Source organism: Lissotriton helveticus, chromosome 1_1, assembly GCF_964261635.1.
Source record: "Lissotriton helveticus chromosome 1_1, aLisHel1.1, whole genome shotgun sequence".
Lineage (NCBI taxonomy): Eukaryota > Metazoa > Chordata > Amphibia > Caudata > Salamandridae > Lissotriton > Lissotriton helveticus.
The window spans coordinates 883,647,894-883,668,752 of NC_136057.1; the positions used below are offsets into that span (position 1 = coordinate 883,647,894).

Genomic DNA, 20,859 nt, shown 5'->3' on the forward strand with positions numbered 1-20,859 from the left:
TGGGTTGTTATTGCTTAGAATTATGCTAGTAAGCACAGACAGAAGAAACCTAATAACTAAGCTATACAAAGTCGCTAAAAAAGAAACCAAATGTCCAGTCGACACTACCAGGGACAAATGGAAAGCAACGCTAGATACACAAACCATGCCGGAGTACTGGGAAACATGCTGTAGTCTATTAGATAAACTCACTAAAAATTTTACATTTGAAATATATGAAACAGGCATACTATACCCCCCAGCAACTACATAAATACAGGTTGAGCCAGGATGCCAAATGTAAATGCTGTAAATCAGATGAAGCAGATTTTGTCCATCTAGCCTGGCTCCGAGCGCCCACAGCCGCATATTGGAAACAAGTAATGGCTACATTGTCTGGGATGGTGGGGATAGTAATCGCATGCACACCGACAATATGTCTGCAGGGCCTGCTTAAATCAGTACCAAATGTTCGTTGTAAATTGGTGGCTGTCGCATTACAGCTAGCCAAGCGGCGAATATCAATTTGTTGTGGTGGGAGAAAGGTGCCGAATAAGGAAGACTGGTTGCGTGACATGGCCTACTGTAAAACACAACTCGTGACATATGCCTGAAGCCTCACGACCAAAGGACTTTTGGGCCCCTTACGTGGTGTATATGTTAAGTGCAAGCTCAGAAACAGCTGTATGATCACATATCTTTCCAAATGTCGGGACAAGCTAAATACCATTTGAATGCACTCTGTCAAAGACAAGTTAAGGCAAAGTAGTAAAACACTCTACAACTAGCATTTACTATATCAGGAACCTAGAATGTTGTTATTTATTTCAAAATTAATACCTGCTAAACTGTATTGTGCAACTGAAGCTTATACCATGTAATCGTAAATATGGAAAACTGCAATGCACATTGAACAATGTTATAACTTGGTTATGGAAAATCAATAAAAAAAACATTAGCCTGGGGTGGGGTGGGGTTGAGGGGTGTTACTGGCTTGAAACGGGTAGTAGTCTCTCCAAAACCTCTAGCTGCTTGTCTGCTTGGAAACGACCTGGAGACCTCCGCATGGGCTGAGGTTGAATTGAAAACCCATGCAGCAACACTGGACATCCCTGATTGTGTGTGTAAAAACTAGAGCACAGAGCCGCAGGCAGGGTGAAAACGAAGTGTTGGAGCCTGAAAGAGTGGCCCAATCTTCCTAGAGAAGAGGTAAGAAGACTGGGAAACCAGCTTCTGATCAGCAAGAGATTCAGGACTCCTCTCCTCTGGGAGAGGACTTTGCAGCCCCTGAGGGAACTGAGCACATGGAACTTGACCCTTACCAGGTCGAGCTCTTAGGCCCAGGGGGGCCCACCAGTCGATCAGCTGTGACTTGGACAGCAGACCTGTCCAACTCTTAAAAACCTAAGGCAGCAAGCTGCTGCACAGGAAAAGGGAGATGTCAGTGGGACCCACAGAGCCTATTGGGAGGAGGGACTCCTGTGTAGTCCCCTTAGCTGGGCGTCTTGGCCAGACCAAGACTTGGGAAAAGCTAGTTTAGCCACTTTTACTGGCCCCAGATGTCCCAGAAAGTAAAGTAGTTTGTAAGCTACTGTGTCACCAGTCAAGCCAGTGGCAAAACAGGTGGACACCCAAAGGCCCCCTTAATTCCACTGACAGTTGTTGGGGTTCCCTTTGAGAGGGTAGGTGTGGACATAGTCTACTTGAACCTCCCACAGCCTCAGGAAACACATTTATGCTGGTGGTAGTGGATCATAGCACCAGGTTTCATGAAGCAATTACCCTTAGCAGTACTACAGCTCCTTCAGTAGCCAAGGCACTCATCGGTGTCTTCACCAGGGTAGGGTTTCCTAAGGAGGTTGTGTCAGACAGAGGGTCAAACTTCATGTCTGCATACCTCAAACACATGTGGAAAGAGTGTGGAGTGCAGTACACGTTTACTACACCCTATCACACACAAACCAATGGTCTTGTTGAAAGGTTCAACAAGACATTGAAGGGCATGATCATGGGGCTCCCTGAAAAACTCAAAAGGAGATTGGATATCCTCTTGCCATGCTTGCTTTTCACCTACAGGGAGGTGCCTCAGAAGGGAGTAGGGTTTCCCCCCTTTGAACTTCTGTTTCGCCACCCTGTTAGGGGACTAATCTGTCTTGTTAAAGAGCGTTGGGAGAAGCCTCACCAAGAACCCCAACAGGATATTGTGGACTATGTATTAGGCCTAAGGTCCAGAATGGCAGAGTACATGCAAAAAGCTTCCAAAAATCTTGAGCCAGCCAAGAGCTCCAGAAACACAGGTATGACCAAAAAGCTGCCTTGGTGGCATTCCAACCATGGCAAAAGGTGTGGGTTTTGGAGACTGTGGTTCCAAGGGCCGTCCAGGACCAATGGAGTGACCCTTACTCCATCTTGGAAAAGAAAAGTGAGGTCACCTACTTGGTGGACCTGGGCACAAGCAGGACCCCTAAAAGGGTGATCCATGTGAACTGCCTAAAGCTTTTTCATGACAGGGCTGACATAACCATGCTGATGGTTACTGACGAGGATCAGGAGACAGAGAGTGAACCTCTCCCTGACCACCTCTCTTACAACCCCAAAGATGGGTCAATGGATGGAGTTGTCTATTTAGATACCCTCACTGCCCTACAGCAGGCTGAATGTAAGCAAGTATTACAGCAGTATGCCAAGCTCTTTTCCTGGACCCCTGCTCAGACAAACTGGTGTACTTATGATGGGGACAGTGCCCCTGTCAAAAACAAAATCTATCAACAGTCTGATTGTTAGGAGAGCATCAAAGCTGAGGTCAGCAAGATGCTGGAGTTAGGGATGACTGAGCCCTGAGAGCCCCGGGCCAGCCCAGTGTTCCCAGTCCCCAAGCCTCATGCACAGGGTGGAAAGAGAGAAATGAGGTTCTGTGTGGACTATTGAGGTCTCACTTCTCTCACCAAAACAGATTCCCACCCCATACCAATAGCTGATGAGTTGATACACAAATTGAGAGCAGCCAAATTTCTTAGTACCTTTGACTTAACAGCAGGGTACTGGCAGATTGGTATGGCCCCAGGAGCCAAAGAGAAAACGGTATTTTCCACACCTGATTGGGTATTATCAGTTAACTTTTATGCCTTTTGGTTTAAAGAATGCCCCTGCCACCTTCCAAAGGTTGGTGAACCAAGTCCTACAGTTTGCAGTTCTGTTTATTGCAACCGGTCCAATTTACAAGTTCAATTGCGAACATTTTGGTTGAAGTCTAGCCTCATTAAAATCTTTTACACATCTGAAGCCCACCATACTATTGAGCTATGATTTTATATTCAAAGTTAGAACGTTGTACACAATCCATATTGAGAATGGTTCTAGCAAAACTAACCAGATATATGGCTACCAATGTTTTGTTTTTATTGTTTGTAATGCACAGCCATATTTGCCTTTAAAACAGCGTCACAGTGCAACAAATTTGAAATCATGTGAGTGAAACAACTTCTCATAAGCACATGTTAAAATGGATAGGGCAAATATTGATCCTGGAACTCCATAGGCTAGGGTATTACTGATAAAAAAAAAACATGTTTAACTTGTTGTCCCCTACTGAAAGAGAAGCCTGTATCCAGTCTTGCGCCTTTCCCTTTGTTTCGTAACTGTTCAATTACAGCTGTACAGTCCTAAAAGGCTTGTGCATTTTTTTTTACAAATATGTGGCCCAGTCAGCTTGGAAAACCCATATTTACATTGAGGAGGAGGATTGACCTGATACCTGAAACCACTTGTATGTAGAGGAAATTCCTGTGCCTCAATGCCATGCTACTGACCTCTTTTTTATGGCCTTAATGCGTCATGCTCCTTTCCGAGGCTCACAAGCCTTGGTTCTTGCTACTCAGAAGTTGTTTAGAGATTGCGCTCCCCCACTTACCCCATTTCATGGCTTCCCCTATACCATGGCAGTAGTAATGAAAGTTTAAATGAACCCCCCTCTGCCTGTTGAGCCATCATCTTTCTTGCACACTCATACACTCTTTCTTCCCCACAAAAAGCACTCTGAGGTGTCCTAAGAGCAGCATGTAGTGCTTACAAAAATCATAAATGAATGAATACTTATGAGATAGTGCTTGAAAATGGTACCAAGAAGTGGAAGAGTCCTTTCGAAGAGGTTAATTGGTTCCACATTTTTACTACCGAGCTCTTCTTTGTGTTCAGTCTTTCTGCAAATTAAAAAGAAAGCAGTGGTTCTGAAAGCCTTAGACTTATAATGTCATAAGAGAGGACTGCCTGGCGAAGAAGACTGCACTCCACTTTACAGCATGACATCTGTTGTTACATTGGTCATTAAATATGTTTTGTACAATTAATCCTCCATCATGTAAATTTATCAGTTATGAAAGCAAAAACATATTAATTTTTCCTTTTCTTAAATTCCACTTCATTTCATACAGACCCAGGTGGGACGTTTTGCACCACAGTTTTCTGGTTATCAGCAACAAGATTGTCAAGAACTACTAGCATTCCTCTTAGATGGCCTTCATGAGGATTTGAATCGTATTAGGAAAAAGCCCTACATCCAGTTGAAAGATGCAGAAGGCAGGCCAGACAAGGTACTTTGCTCCGGAAATCAGATGTTTCGGAAGGTTTAAGTATGTCATATTCTAGTGCTGTATGAGACTAAAATGGTTTTCTTCAATTTGTTTTTTAGATAGTGGCCGAGGAATCCTGGGAGAACCACATAAAAAGAAATGATTCAGTCATTGTAGATATATTTCATGGTCTTTTTAAATCCACACTTGTTTGTCCTGAATGTGCAAAGATTTCTGTAACGTTCGATCCTTTTTGTTATTTAACCCTCCCACTTCCAATGAAAAAAGAAAGGTCTTTAGAAGTCTATTTAGTAAGAATGGATCCACTTGCCAAACCTATGCAGGTGAGATATATGGTTTATTTATACAGACTAGTTGCTTTCATGTTTGCAATTGTTTACTTTTGTTTGCATACCTTAACTGCCACAATTTTAGCAGTAACTTAATGCAAAAGGTTAAATGTGGTACCATATTTTTGACTTTGTTTATCATATGAAAACCTCCAAACATTTCCATATGTAAAATGTTCATATCTTGCCATCTCATTGCAAGATTTTTGGTCCTCTTAGACATACTTTTGTCTGGGATGTCTGTGTATTGCGTTGTAATTTAACGAAGAAAAAACTATGTTGACTGCCCAGATGATAACATGTAGTTTATGGTTCAAGTGATATTCTATCTTGCGATTCACATTCCTAGAACAACCACAAGAAGCCGAATAAGGACATTGAATCTTTATATCAGAATAGAAATGTTATCATCCATATGCAGCATACTTAGAAACCATTGATGGTGCAAACACCTGGGTCAGCACATTCTATTGAATGAAAACAGTTTCAGGGCTTACCAGACAACTGTAGGCACTGATAATTCTTCTTACTTCTAATGTTGCATCTCTTAGCTACAGTCTCATTCTTAACAATTTAATGAAGTACTCTCCTGTATTGCATGAATATAACTCTTTCCTTCTACCCCATATCTTACAATTGCTGTAATCAAAATCCCCCACCTTTCTCCTCATTGTTTAACTAGTTTTTTCCCTTATAACTTCTGCAGATCTAAATCCAATCCTCCAGTCTGCCAAACTGTCTTTTGCTCTCTATGACCCGTTCATTCAGCAAGCAATCAAACCTTGGGTGCCAACTCCAGGGTTTTTTTCTCCTGACCTCACTCTTCATTCACTTTTAAATCCCAATGCTTAACACTTTAAATCTGCAAAGAACAAAAAACGATGGACAGAACACTTGCTTTAATGTCAGGTATGTGTAATTATAGGAAGCTGGTTCTTTATATAATAAACCAAAATAGGTATATTGTGTAGAGAAGCCAGGTATCTCATATGAGTTAACAAAAACCAACAGAACTGGGGTTTGGAATCAGCAATGTCACCTACTGCCTCAGCCTGCTCCAAACAGTGAGTCAAACAGGAGTCACACAAAGAAGAAAAAGGAAAACGAAAAAAGCAAAAAGGACAGGAGTAAGCAAAAGGAAATCATTGAGCAAAAGCTTGGATTCCCATCGATTGTCGCTGTGATCAATCTTATCATTTGGTTATCCACCCATATGGATGATGTGTCTCTTGATCATTGAGACTAACTTCCAACCAGGGGAAATTCGCTCAATGGGATCAAACCAAGAACCCCAAGGAGAGAAAGAACAAATAGTACGTTCCTTAATTCAAGACCACATGGGAATTACGTGCAGTGCAAACAAAACAAAGAATGTGGTGATAAAAATAGAGTTGTGAGGAGAGAAACAACACATTTTTATTAGAAATGTCACCTCACCCCCTAGTCTAAAAACAGAACAGTGCAAGAAGCAGTATCAACAAATAACTGTAAGGCCAACATGTTTCAGCCAATAGGGAAACAATGCCCTCGGCTTTCTTCAGGGCCTTTGTTCTCAAACTTTGCTACTGCAAAAAAATAATATACGAAAAATTTAGTGAATAATTACAGTGAAAAACTAGCATTATTTAGAGGTTGGAATGAATGCAACCTACTTTTACCCATCCTCCGCTTCAAGGGATGCAGATGGCATCTAGAAGAAACATATCAAACACAGCTCCTGTTCAGTTTACCTTTAAAATCTCAAACCTTATGCTTCTCACTAGTGTGACAATTATAGTAAAACCTTAATTTCTCACCCGTCTTGAGCGGGGACTGGCCCCAACCTCACCTGGACCTAGCTCAGGATATCGAGGCCCCGCTCTGAAGAGGAAAAAGAAAGGGGAAACCAAAGGATAGAGAAATTGGTCTAACCACTGTCAGTCCTTACCTTCCTCATTATCTTGAACCCCTACTATTTTAATCCTCTCCAAGTAAACCCTTTCAAAATAATCAAAATATAGTGTCCCTTAACTCCCCTCTCACAACATGTCTGCTCACAAAGCTGGACAAACGCACCCCAAGGTGCCACTAGGCTCTCAACTTGCCTAATGGTCTTATGGAAGTACTTTCTAATGTCTCATATGGGCATGCCATTCAATGAATCAGTCAAAGGGTCATAGACCTCTCATTCAGAGTACCAAAAACAGAATACTGAGAGCACCCCTTACAACCTACAACCCTCTGTGAGACTGTAAAAATTCCTAATGCAGTATTTAAAAGTAAAGTATAGGACAGAGTTTGCACCCCTACCTGTCCGTCCTTGCCTCAGATGTGTACTGAGTCAAGGGGGAGGCAACGATTGAACAGGCAGGGTGCTTTTATTGGCCACCATGCTCTTCTCTGCCTTCATTCTCCATTAGTCAGCCGAGGCATCGCACACCGATCGCATCCTGATTGGGTCGCGCTCTCGGCTGGTACATGATCCCACTGGAGCGCTTTAGTCCTGCATGATTTTCCTGCTTATGACTAAGCCAATTGCCCCACCATATACAAAATATGTTACAAGTACCTCATCAAGCACGCCCTTCTGAGTCCGCGGCTAGCTCGAACTAAAACGTACACTCCCGCGATATCCTGCGGGACTCCAAAATTACGTCACATCCGTGACGTTTGTAGTTCTAAAATGCGCCTGTCTGTACAACCCCAGAACAGTTTGTTCCTTCTTAAATCTCAATGTAACGGATTATAAGTTCCACATTATGGGGCCTTATTATATATCCCCGTTACCTTACTGCTCGAGTCATAATCTCTGAAACGCAGAGAAGCGTCACAGCCGTGACGTTTGCAGTTCACAGATGACCACAGACTCAGATCTATTTATTTTAGTCTTCAGAACTTGGAAAATGGAAAATGTGTATAACCAATCATGTTATCATCATTAATCCCTAAGTGTACCCAATACACATCGATTTATATTGTTAAAAAGATTCGTCAAAAGTGTGTATCTGCCTCACGAGAAGTAGCCCTGCAACGTGTCAACACTGCCTACACATTCTGTAACGTCAAATCTACTCCAGTTGTTCTTAATGCCGATTCCTGCCTCATTACTGCCAGTGATCAAGAGCTCGAGGGAGCTCAAAACGCGTTTGGCTGTTGGATGGAATGCAGCCTGTCTACCTAACTGCTGCCTGCGATGTGGTGTGCGGTAACTCCGTGCTGTGAGCGGCATCTCTAGAGGGCAACCTTGTTTTTTTATATATATATATCAAAAAACAAGGTTGCCCTCTAGAGATGCCGCTCACAGCACGGAGTTACCGCACACCACATCGCAGGCAGCAGTTAGTTAGACAGGCTGCATTCCATCCAACAGCCACACGCGTTTCGAGCTCTTGATCACTGGCAGTAATGAGGCAGGAATCGGCATTATATATATATATATATTACCTACTGGCAATAGCCAGTAGGTATGTATAGTTAGGATTGTTTTCCATAGGGAAATCGCAACATTCTATTGGGAATAACTTTGGCGCCGGTTGAGGAATCTTCCTGAAATTTTCCTTAACTTTGCCTCGCGGCGCTCCGCTCCTTCCCTGAAAGTTTGGGGGGGATTCATCAAACGGGGGCCGAGATAAAAGGTGGTCCCAAAACGTGTTTTCCCCATGTTAATTTCCATAGGGCGGTTGGACTCACTTTTAGCCCGAACGGCTGAATGGTTTTCCACCAAACTTGGCAAAATTGTAGGGACTGGTAGCCCGATGTGCCTTTGCTATGTTTTAAGAGATGTGCCCCAGTGGTTTTTACGAAAATTAACTTTGAAAAAATATATATTTGGCTACATTGGGCTATATATATGTTAGAGCCCAAATGTAGCCAAATGTAGCCCGAAGATGGCCACCAGAGACAAAAAAAAACAAATGTAGCCCAAATATCAGCCAGATGTAGCCCAACTATAGCCCAATGACAGAATGTCCCAGAGTGTTCTAAAGAACAACTAGAGCGCTAACAGTCTTACTTATGACAAAAGTATGGCACACCTGAAGTCATCTTGATTGGAATAAAGTGTTAACACTTAAAACATTTATTTGCAAAGGAACAAAATGAGGGGGTTCATTTTGCCATAGAAATTATGATTAGTGCTGAAGAAAGAAAAATTAGGGCACATTTTGAGTGACTTCTCAAATCCTCTTATATTTCATTAAAAAATTCTGATATGCAGTCTCCCAAGATGGCCACCAGAGACAAAAGAGCCGAAATGTAGCCCAAATATCAGCCAGATGTAGCCCAACTATAGCCCAATGACAGAATGTCCCAGAGTGTTCTAAAGAACAACTAGAACACTAACAGTCTTACTTATGACAAAAGTATGGCACACCTGAAGTCATCTTGATTGGAATAAAGTGGTAACACTTAATACATTTAATTTGAAAAGGAACAAAATGAGGGGTTTCATTTTGCCATAGAAATTTTATATATATATATATATATATATTCACTGAAAAAACCATAAGTTTCACACCAGTTATAGTTAGCTGGAAATTTTACTCGCATAAAACCATTGAAATTCCCACGTTATAGTTAGTTGGACTCACTATAACTTGCACGTCTGCAATGCACTGCTGATGACGTCACATATTACATCACTCATGCATATATTTAAATATTTAAACATCACTCGCTAATATATGTATTCACTAAGATACACTTAACCGCATGCGCTCGTCATGAGCGTGCGAGGAGGCTACCTCATGACGAGCCCAGCTCGTCATGAGCGTCGAAGGGGTTAATAAGCCAGTTACCCAATCAATTTTTTTTTTTAAAAACCATAGGTTTCAGGCCTTATATAGTTAGGAATTAGCATTTAAAAAACCTTTGAAATTCACTGAAAAAACCATAGGTTTCAGGCCTTATATAGTTAGGAATTAGCATTTAAAAAAACCTTTGAAATTCACTGAAAAAACCATAGGTTTCAGGCCTTATATAGTTAGGAATCAACATTTAAAAAACCTTTGAAATTCACTGAAAAACCATAGGTTTCAGGCCTTATATAGTTAGGAATTAGCATTTAAAAAAACCTTTGAAATTCACTGAAAAAACCATAGGTTTCAGGAGTTATATAGTTAGGAATTAGTTTTTAAAAAACCTTTGAAATTCATCAGTGATGTCATTTGAGATGTCATCAGTGATGTCACTGACCATGTCATGAATGATCTAATATGTGACATCACCAGCTAACTATAACACCACTAAAACTTATAGTTTTTTGAGTGAATTTCAAAGGTTTTTTAAAAACGAATTCCTAACTATATAACTCCTGAAACCTATGGTTTTTTCAGTGAATATATATATATATATATATATATATATATATATATATATGTATGTATGTATATATGTATGTATATATGTATGTATATATGTATATATATATATATATATATACACACACACACACACACACACACACAACACCAATTTAGAAAAATAACTTGTATTTTTATATAATTTTAGAAACCAAGAACTTAATTATTGAGTAAGTACTTTTTAAAATAGCAGTTTTGAAGAAAACGGGTAAATATTCTTGTATAGTCTCTAATGCAGTAGTATTATCCTAAGGGGAAAAACACATACACTGCATACAAGTACTCAGCAGCAACTTACAGGACCAATCTTCTGGAGCTGAGGTAAGTATGGGGCAAGCTCCAAGGTAGCACCAACAGGTCACCTGGGTAGGCTCTGAGGTGCCCGGGTGCTGAGGTGCTTATCGGCGTAGGGTGCCCAATTAGTTTCATTGGGAAATAGTCCTGGGAGAAAGAGGCTAGGACTGGGGGGTGGGGGGCAGTACAGTTGAACTCACAGGGGGCTCGGTCCTTGAGATACTTGGGCACTTAGGAACACCGTCGGTCTGCTTCTCATCGGGATGTGGGGCTCGGGTGCAGTGGTGCTTTTAGGCGCAGTTGAGGGGGCCTGCACAAAGAGGCTGCAGGCAGCGACTGGAAGTCCAGTCTGCATAAACCCATGAAGGGGTAGGACTCTGGAAGGTCTAAGGACCCCGTTGGCACCTCTGGGCCTCTTCGACTCGGGCTGGGGGGGTGGCACAGGTGCAGTGGTGCTTTCCGATTTTGGGTTTTCGCGGTCTGGAGTCCTCTTGGTTCTTCTTTGGTGCCTGCAGTATGCAGGGAAGTAGCTCTCCTACTCCACGGGAGATGCTGGTTGTTCCCTGAAGTGCTGGCTGTCCTCCCAGGCTTTTGGAGGCAGTGCAGCTGCAGGGCGAGTTGTCTTTGGCGCATTTGTCTGGGACAGTAGACAAGCAGGGTTGGAAGTTAAGTTAGCTACCGCTCCTCAGTTATTACTCTTCACAGCTCTTCTGTGTCCTTATTCTTAGGTAATCAGAATCTACTTTCCTGGTGCCGGAGGCTCTCCTAACTACTAGATGTAGTGGCGTTAAGGGGAGTGTAGGGTGGTAACCAATGGGCTACTTACCTTTGGGGGTCACTACACCCCCTATATGTCTACTTCCAATGGTAAGTGGGTATAACCCTCTCCCAGAGTTCCTAATTCTGCCATCACCAAGATGGTAGAATTTTCCTAAAGGGTGGCACATCAGGCAGCTCACCATAGGCATGAAATTGGCCAGGTAGTGCACCACGCCTCCCTGCATATCTAATTTACTGCCTGTCCTGGTGCCAAATTGGTTTAGGGCAGGTGGTTGGTATTTTCCCTGTCTAGGGAAGCTGTTGTCACATATCAGAAGCGGCAGAGGTCTTTAAAGTCTCCTGCCTTGATATACTGATTATTTAGCCGTCCTGCTTGGAAGATGTGGCACCACCTCCGATCAGAGCAGGTGTTGTTTCTGACCGCAGAGAGTGTAGGCTCTCACGTGCAGGGTGTCTGAAACCTGCCTGTGAACACCTGTCAGCCAGCTCACTAGAGGCTCGTTGGTTTTCAGGGTGCACCTCTAAAGTGCCCTCTGGGTGTATGTATTAATACATCCATCATTGGAATCAGCGTGGATTTAATAATACATGGTGTTCGAGGCATATGAGCTGCAGATGGTACACTATGCATTAGATCGCCACCTTGTGTTGGGCTCGGATTATTGCAGGTTTTTGTCTTCTTGGAAGAAGTCTTTGTAGTCACGAGATAGGTGACTCCTCCCTTGATGACAATACTGCGCATGGGCATCGGCTCCATCCGTAGATTGTTTTTTTCCGCCACTGGGTTCGGATGAAAGTTTCTCCGCTCCGGCTAGAAAAACACTTTTCAGCAACTTCGAAGCGCAGAACTCATACAAACTTCCAATAACTTCGACATCGACTACCATAGTTTTCGACGCCATAGTTTCCATTCCGGTCATCGAAGTGGGCCGTTAGGCCTATCGACGCCGTGCGGCCTACACCACATGGAAAGAACTCCGTTCAAAAGATGCCCGGTATGTCAAGCAAGTTTCCACATAGCGACCACCAAGAGGTCTGCAACCTCTGTTTATCGCCGGAACACAACGAGTCGACCTGCATAGCTTCTGCATCCTTCCGATCGAAGAGAACCATCCGGGATCGGAGAGCACGTCGACACGAAATGAGGACATCAGCTCCAGTACCGGAAGACATCTTCGATGAAGAGGTTCCCGAAGAAGACTCACCTGATCTCCAGATCGTATCAGAGGCAGACGACTCAGATGACTCCATTCCATCGGGTCAGCGCGTGAGTACTACTGCCCCTGCACCACATATTCTGCCCAAACCGAAGGCAAAGGTCAGCACTCCGCCCAAAGGGCCCAGTCGAGACCGAATACCTGCTTCGAAAGCCCCGCTTCCCAGCCCGGCTCCGAAGAAACCAACTAAGCCTTTTAGTGCCTCAACACCGAGCAAGCCTCTTCCATGGGCACCAAAAAATAAAGACGCCTCGGCGCCGAAGCCAAAAGACCCTTCGACACCGAGCCCAAAAGACCCTTCAGCACCGAAGCCAAAAGACCCCTCGGCACCGAAGCCTAAACCAGTACCGGCACCGAAACAGAAAGACGTACCTGTACCGAAACCAAAAGAAGCACCGTCTCCGAAGCAGTCTACTTCTACACCTTCGACGCCGAAGAACTCAAAGCCTGATTCCGAGGTGCCCAAATCCTCGAACATGCCTACAAAGCCGAAAACAACACATTCGGCACCGAAAAATATGCCACAGGACGTTATAACACCTCCCAAGACTAAAGACGCACGACAACCGAAAAAATAGACGCCCAAGAAGGTTGTAGAGCAGTAAGAACTTTTTAGACCAGATCATCGACAAAAGAAGATCTACATAGACCCAAAAACAGGTCGTGTAGGTGCTACACCTCACAAGAAGAGACCAGCAGAGGCACCACCCACACCTGTGGTTCCTGCCAAAAAGGAGTGTGTAACATCTCCTATGCACCCTTCCTCTCCTATACCTTTCTTTCCTTCCTCTCCTGATCCTCCTCACATATCACCTCAAATCTCTCCTGTACATTCACCATTATCATCACATTCCCCACAGCAGAATGATGATGAATGCAATTTGGGTGGAGGGGAGGACATGCAAGACCCTGATTCATACCAGGTAGATGAGGGTGTATGGGATTTTTTTCAAACCCAAAAAATGTACATATATGGGATTTTACAAACCCACAACATGTGCCTGACATCCCTGAACCGCAGTCATACCCATCAAAGCCTTCCCCTCCAGAAGATACCATTGGTTTTGGTCAGCTGTTAAACAGAGCTGCTGTTTACCATGGAGTCTCTATGCATTCCAATAGCATAGAAGAAGATTTTCTCCTAGATACCTTTAAGCAGTCTTAGTGGTCTGCTCAAATTCTTCCCATGATCAAGGGGGTTATAAAACACGCTCCAGAGGTATTTAAAGACCCTGTATGCTCTAGAATATTAAACCCCAGAATAGAGAAAAAATATAGACTAGCACCCTCAGATCCCGTCTACATTAAAGGACATCTGCCACTAGACTCATTAGTTGTGGCCAATGCTAGCAAGAGGGCAAACTCTCAAACTTCTGGCGAAGCACCCCACCCTGACAAAGATTCAAAAGTAATTGACGCGTCAGGTAAGAGAATAGCTGCACAAGCTACAAGCATCTGGCGTATAGCAAATATACAAGCCCTCCTCTCTCGTTACGATAGGGCTCATTATGACCAATTAGAAAAACTACTTGAGCATCTACCAGATCAGTACAAAGATCAAGCTACTCACCTTATACAGGAAGGCAAGTTAATATCCAATGCCTCAATAAAATGCGCTCTAGATGTCGCAGACACAGCATCTACAGCTGTAAACACCAGTGTCATACTCAGGAGACATGCGTGGTTACGCATTTCAGGGTTTAAACAGGAAGTGCAAACCACCATTTTAAACCAACCATTTAATCAGAACCAGTTATTTGGCCCGGAAGTAGACACTACGCTGGAAAAAATGAAGAAAGATACAGACACCGCAAAGTCTATGGGAGCTTAACAGTCCACACCAGCTAGAAGCTCCTTTCGTCGCTCCTCGTACAGAGGAGGCTCCAAACAAACTGGAGCAGACACTACAACATCTTTCAAATCCCAAACATCCTCTAACAAGGGATACTTTAGAGGAGGATACAGAGGCAATAATAACAAAGGGAGAGGTCTCGGTAACAATAATAACCGATTCTCTTCTTCCACAAAACAGTGACTTCCCTCTGCTCCCCCCACAGCATTCCACTCCTGTAGGGGGCAGATTAACACAGTTCCTACCCGTCTGGAACTCCATTACAACAGACAAGTGGGTAAGACAGACTATCCAACATGGCTACTGCCTGGAACTTACAGCAACCCCCCCACACATACCTCCCAGGCAGCGTCCAATGTCTACAGACCATCTGACTCTGCTTCAACAGGAGGTTCTATCACTTCTACAAAAAGATGCTACTCAGATAGTTCCTTTAGAAGAACAAGGAACAGGGGTTTACTCGCTGTACTTTCAAATTCCCAAAAAGGAGGGAACTCTAAGGCCAATTCTCGACCTCAGGCCCCTCAACCATTACTTACAATCAGATCATTTTCATATGATCACTCTACAACAAGTGCTTCCACTGCTGCAACAAGGCGACTTCCTTACAACACTAGATCTAAAGGACGCCTACTTCCATATCCCCATACATCCTGCCCACAGGAAGTATCCAAGGTTTATACTGGAAGGACAACACTACCAGTTCAAAGTCCTCCCATTCGGAATGACAACGGCACCAAGAGTATTCACAAAATGTCTAACAGTGGTGGCAGCACATCTCAGAAGACAACAAATACATGTCTTCCCTTATCTGGACGACTGGCTCATAAAAGCCAAGTCATTCAATCAGTGTGTCCAACACACACATCAGACAATTCAAACATTGCACGACTTAGGGTTTACGATAAACTACACCAAGTCGCACCTGCAGCCTTCGCATGTACATCAGTAAGTAGGGGCTACAATAAACACGTCTACGGCTCTAGCGTATCCCAGTCCAGCAAGGATACACAGCATTCAAGCCTTAGTCACAGCTTTTCAACACCAACAATCTCTGCAAGCCAGGGTGTTTGAGACTAATAGACATGATGGCTGCATGATGGCATCTTGCATCTTCATAGTACCACACGCACTATTGCAAATGCACCCATTACAAGAATGCCTAGCACAACAGTGGAACCAAGCTCAAGGTCAACTAACAGACCTGGTGTTGGTAGACAGCCGCACGCATCGCTCTCTGCAAAGCTCTGCAGTGGTGGAACACCAAAAACTTGACAAAGGGGCGGCCGTTCCTCGAGCCTGTTCAACAAGTAGTGCTCACAACAGACGCATCCCTCACAGGGTGGGGAGCCCATCTCTTCCATCACACAACTCAGGGCCAATGGACCAATCAACAAAAACTGCTCCATATCAACCATCTAGAGCTGCTAGCAATATTCTTAGCACTCAAGACTTTTCAACTGCAAGTACAAAACAAAGCTGTCCTAATCCGGACGGACAATATGACAGCCATGTACTATATACAAAAACAGGGGGGGACACACTCTCTGCAATTGTCCCAACTTGCACAGAACATTTGGAGATGGGCCATTCCTCAAAACATTTATCTGTTAGCGGAACACCTTCCAGGAGTTCACAATCAGATAGCAGATCTGTTAAGTCGGCAGTCACAACAGATTCACGAATGGGAACTGCATCCACAAGTTCTTCAGCCATTCTTCCAAAGTTGGGGGCACCCACACATAGATCTGTTTGCCACACACGAAAACGCAAAATGCCCAGCCTTCCCCGCCAGGTTTCCACACCCACTTTCCGAAGGCAATGCGATATGGATGAACTGGTCAGGCAGATTAGCGTATGCTTTTCCGCCTCTCCCACTCATTCCATTAGTAGTGCGCAAGCTGAGACAACAGTCTCTCACACTAACCCTAGTAGCTCCCACATGGGCACACCAACCGTGGCTCACCACACTACTAGATCTCTCTCTAGTGTTGGTAGACAGCCGCACACATCGCTCTCTGCAGTGGTGGAACACCAAAAACTTGACAAAAGGGTGGCCAAAAGGGTGGCCGTTCCTCGAACCTGTTCCACAAATAGCACTTACAGCAGATGCATCTCTCACAGGATGGAGAGCCCATCTCCTACATCATACAACTCAAGGGCAATGGACCATTCGACAAGATCATCATGACATCAAGACATTCATCAGTCACCTAGAGCTGCTAGCAATATTCTTAGCACTTAAAACATTCCAAGTAGAAGTATCAAACAAAGCTGTCTTGATCTGGACGGACAACATGACAGCTATGTACTATATACAAAAACAGAGGGGGGGGGAGACACACTCTCTACAACTGTCCCAGCTTGCACAGAACATTTGGTGATGGGCCATTCCACAAAACATATATCTGTTAGCAGAACACCTTCCAGGAGTTCACAATCAGATAGCAGATCTGTTGAGTCGACAGACACAACAAATTCACGAATGGGAACTACATCCGCAAGCTCTTCAACCATTCTTTCACAAGTGGGGTCATCCAGACATAGATCTCTTCGCCACACACGAAAACGCAAAATGCCCAACCTTCGCCGCCTGGTTTCCACACCCACTGTACAAGGGCAATGCGATATGGATGAACTGGTCAGGCAGATTTGCGTACGCTTTTTTGCCACTGCCACTAATACCACTAATAGTGTGCATGCTACGGCAATAGTCGCTCAAACTGATTTTAGTAGCTCCCACATGGACACGCCAACCGTGGTATACAACTCTGCTAGAACTATCCATAGTTCCACATCAAAAGCTACGGCTCACACCCTCCCTGTTAACACAGAACCATGGAGAAATCAGACACCCAGACCCAAACCAACTGAATTTGGCGATCTGGCTCCTGAAGTCTTAGAGTTTGGTTATCTAAACCTACCACCAGACTGTATGAACATCATTAAAGAGGCTAGGGGACCTGCTACCAGAGCGTGTTATGCCGCTAAATGGAAAAGATTTGCCATTTATTGCAACAATAATCAAACTGATCCCCTGGATGCTTCCATCCAGAATATCATTTGCTACCTTTTACACTTACAAAGGTCCAATTTGGCATATTCTTCCATACGCCTGCACCTTGCAGCAATTGCAGCCTATTTGCAAAACAGGCAACATCTGTCTCTCTTCAAAGTACCTGCAATCAAAGCATTCATGGAATGATTAAAAAGAATAATCCCACCCAGATTGCCACCTTCTCCTGTGTGGAACCTCAATCTTGTCCTTACAAGGCTCATGGGGCCCCCTTTCGAGCCGCTACATAAATGTGAACTGCAATTCCTAACATGGAAAACAGCTTTCCTTGTTGCCATTACTTCTCTCAGAAGAGTAAGTGAGATACAAGCTTTCACTATACAAGAACCATTTTTTCAAATACATCCTAACAAAGTGGTTCTTGGATCTAATCCAAAATTTCTTCCAAAGGTTATCACTCCTTTTCATTTAAATCAATCCGTAGAGTTACCGGTGTTTTTCCAAAACCCAAACTCTGTAGCGGAAAGGGCTTTACACACATCAGATGTTAAGAGGGCTCTCTTATACTATATAGATAGAACTAAATCCTTTCGAAACACAAAACAACTGTTTGTATCTTTCTCTCCTCCACACAAAGGCAACCCCATCTCAAAGGGTGGTATTGCAAGGTGGATTGTAAAGTGTATATAGATATGCTATATTAAAGCTAAACGGACATTAACAGTTCCTCCTAGAGCGCACTCCACTCGCAAACTAGGAGCCTCTATGGCTTTCTTAGGAAACATACCCCTAGAGGACATATTCAAGGCAGCAACATGGTCTACACCACACACATTCAACAAACACTATTGTGTTGATGTGCAAGCCAAGCAGCCAGCTGCTGTAGGCCAAGCTGTCCTTAGAACTCTCTTTCAAACTACTGCAACGGATACAGGTGACCACCGCTAAGGGAGACACTGCTGCACAATCAATGCATAGTGTACAATCTGCATCTCATATGCTCAAACGGAAAATGCTACTTACCAGTATACATCTGTTCTTGGTATGTAAAGCTGCAGAGTTGTACACGCCCTCCCGCCTCCCCGGGACTTGTATCCGTTCCAGTTTTTCATCTTACTTAGATGCACACGCAAGGACATCCTTCTTTCTTGACTTCTACTAGCTCCATCATTTCCCATCATGACGAAAAACAATCTAATGATGGAGCCGATGCCCATGCGCAATATTGTCCAAGGGAGGAGTCACTTATCTCGTGACTACAAAGACTTCTTCCAAGAAGACAACAACCTGCAATCATCCGAGCCCAACACCAGGTGGCGATCTAATGCATAGTGTACAACTCTGCAGCTCTACATGCCAAGAACAGATGTATACTGGTAAGTAGCATTTTCCTTTTGATACCAAACACCATAGATAACTGTGAAGTCATCACGTGGCTTGGGAACTTGTTTTTACCAGTGTCCGGCGCATGTACTTAAAATGGCTTCCCTGTTCTCTTGTGATATCTAAGAATTTACTTAGGCATCACAGGAGCATATCTGCGTAGACAGATATGCTCACACATGCAGTATAGTGCACCCTGCCTTAGGGCTGTCAGGGTGGCTTTCCTATACTGTATGCAGTGTCTGCAGGCATGGCACACATGGATGTGCACCATGTCATGTTTTCACTTTCTCTGCACCAAGGCACGCAGCCTGCAATGGCAGTTTGCATGTTGGTGCTCAGGGTGGTGTCCTTTAGTGTGGCACAATACATTCTTCCGCCCATGGCGACCCTCTTTAGTCTTCTTGCCCTAAGTACCAGGGGTACCACTTACTAAGGACTTACAGGGGTTCTAAAGATATGGCCAATTGGGGGCACTATTGTACAGTTTAGGGAAAGAGGCTTGGAATTGGAGGCCTGGATACGAGGAACACAGTGCACTTCTGTCAAAAGTGCATCAGTTACCAGGCAAAAAGTGGGTGTGACCATGTCAAAAAGGGGCACTTTACTACAATAATTACTTGGGACTAAATGGTATCGCTATAGATGGAGCCCTACAGTCAGTCATGGCTACAAAAAAGGCAGTTCAGCTGCAACCACGTCTGATCTGCACAGGAACACAAGCAACCCCAGGCATATTTCAGCCTCACCGCTATTGTCCATCCTGCAAACAAATCAACCACATTTATTTCTTCCTTTCTGGTAACCCACCCCACTTCTGACCTCCCTTTCTTCTCTAAAACAGAAAACTAAAACTAAAGCTGACACACTTTCTATCCACATACAAGCTAATCACGCCTCACCAGTTTAGCGTCCACCTTGAAAATGTGCTTTTGCATTGAAAGTGCAATAGGTTTAAATCAATTCGCTTGGCTGTGCATTTTGCTCAAATTCCTGATCTTCTTGAAACTTTAACATTTCTACTTTACCGTAGTTTCTAAGTGAAGATAAATTGATTATTAAATGCGTTTTCTGAAATTGTTTGTTGAAGTAGCTTATTCAAGATAATTTTATTGCTCACTGTTTCATTTGAGCTAGTCACTTATTTTCTTCTTCATTTTCCAGCCTTCTGCCATAACGGTCTGCGTCTCTCAAGGCAAACCCTGGGACTAATCCATTTCTTGTTATACATAATATTCCTGGCTGACGGGATATATCATCATTTGGATTCTCCTATAAACTATATGATGATGATACTCCAGTCTTCCTCTTTCCCGCCCTTCTATTAATATCTACTTGTCAAATTTAAGTATTCAAAAATGGAAATAATTTTTTCCTTGAATGCACAGCGCCTGCCACATTTTCTTATCCACCTCATGTATTTTTTGCCTCTCTTTACCTCTTGTTCTCTCTTTCATTTATGTGGCACATACCATTCACCAGATTGACTGTTAACATATCACTAGGCTAGTTACCAACTTTGCATTGCACCACTACAATTTGCCTCACACAATGCTCTCACACGTAGTACCCCAGCCCTGGAAATTAGTCTGCAGTGAATAACCTCCTCACCAAGCAAACCACCCTGTGAGGTGTCCAGGTTTCTATATTTCCGCTTATTGTTGACCCAGAGCACCAGAGCAACTACACAAGTCTGGATCCCTGGTGATGATTTTAGTTGTCATGTTCAAAAATGGATAATGCATGTGTGTCATGAAACAGTCCTGTTTCATGGATTGCGTTCTTTTTGGACCGAGTGGGGCGCCCAAGTGGTACTCTAATAGTGGTGAAAGACTACTGCCTTTGCCAGGAGTTAAGCAGCTCAAGCCTGGTAGTGATTAGTTGAAATGAAAGGGCTTTTTTGCCTGTATCACTAGAGTGAGACCTACAGGCTCACTCATGTTAAGTTCAGATGCTGTGTGCGTACATCCCCCTTAGCCTACAAGGTTAGTATGTAGTGTTGTACAGTGCATGTGTATTGTATGCATGTGCTGGGTGTATGTATGCCAGTGGATGGTACAATACATGGAAGATTTAGGGTT

The 20,859-nt window shown here is 43.7% G+C and overlaps 1 protein-coding gene across 8 annotated transcripts in view; it reads left to right on the forward strand.

Annotated features, from left to right (window-relative positions):
• Positions 1–20,859, forward strand: part of USP15 (ubiquitin specific peptidase 15) — an 814,317-nt gene that overhangs the window by 325,647 nt on the left and 467,811 nt on the right. For all 8 annotated transcript variants that reach the window (XM_078675644.1, XM_078675586.1, XM_078675595.1 and 5 more), the window contains 2 exons: positions 4,410–4,568; positions 4,667–4,891. In XM_078675644.1, coding sequence (XP_078531770.1) covers positions 4,410–4,568; positions 4,667–4,891 — 384 coding nt within the window. The remainder of the gene's footprint in view (positions 1–4,409; positions 4,569–4,666; positions 4,892–20,859) is intronic.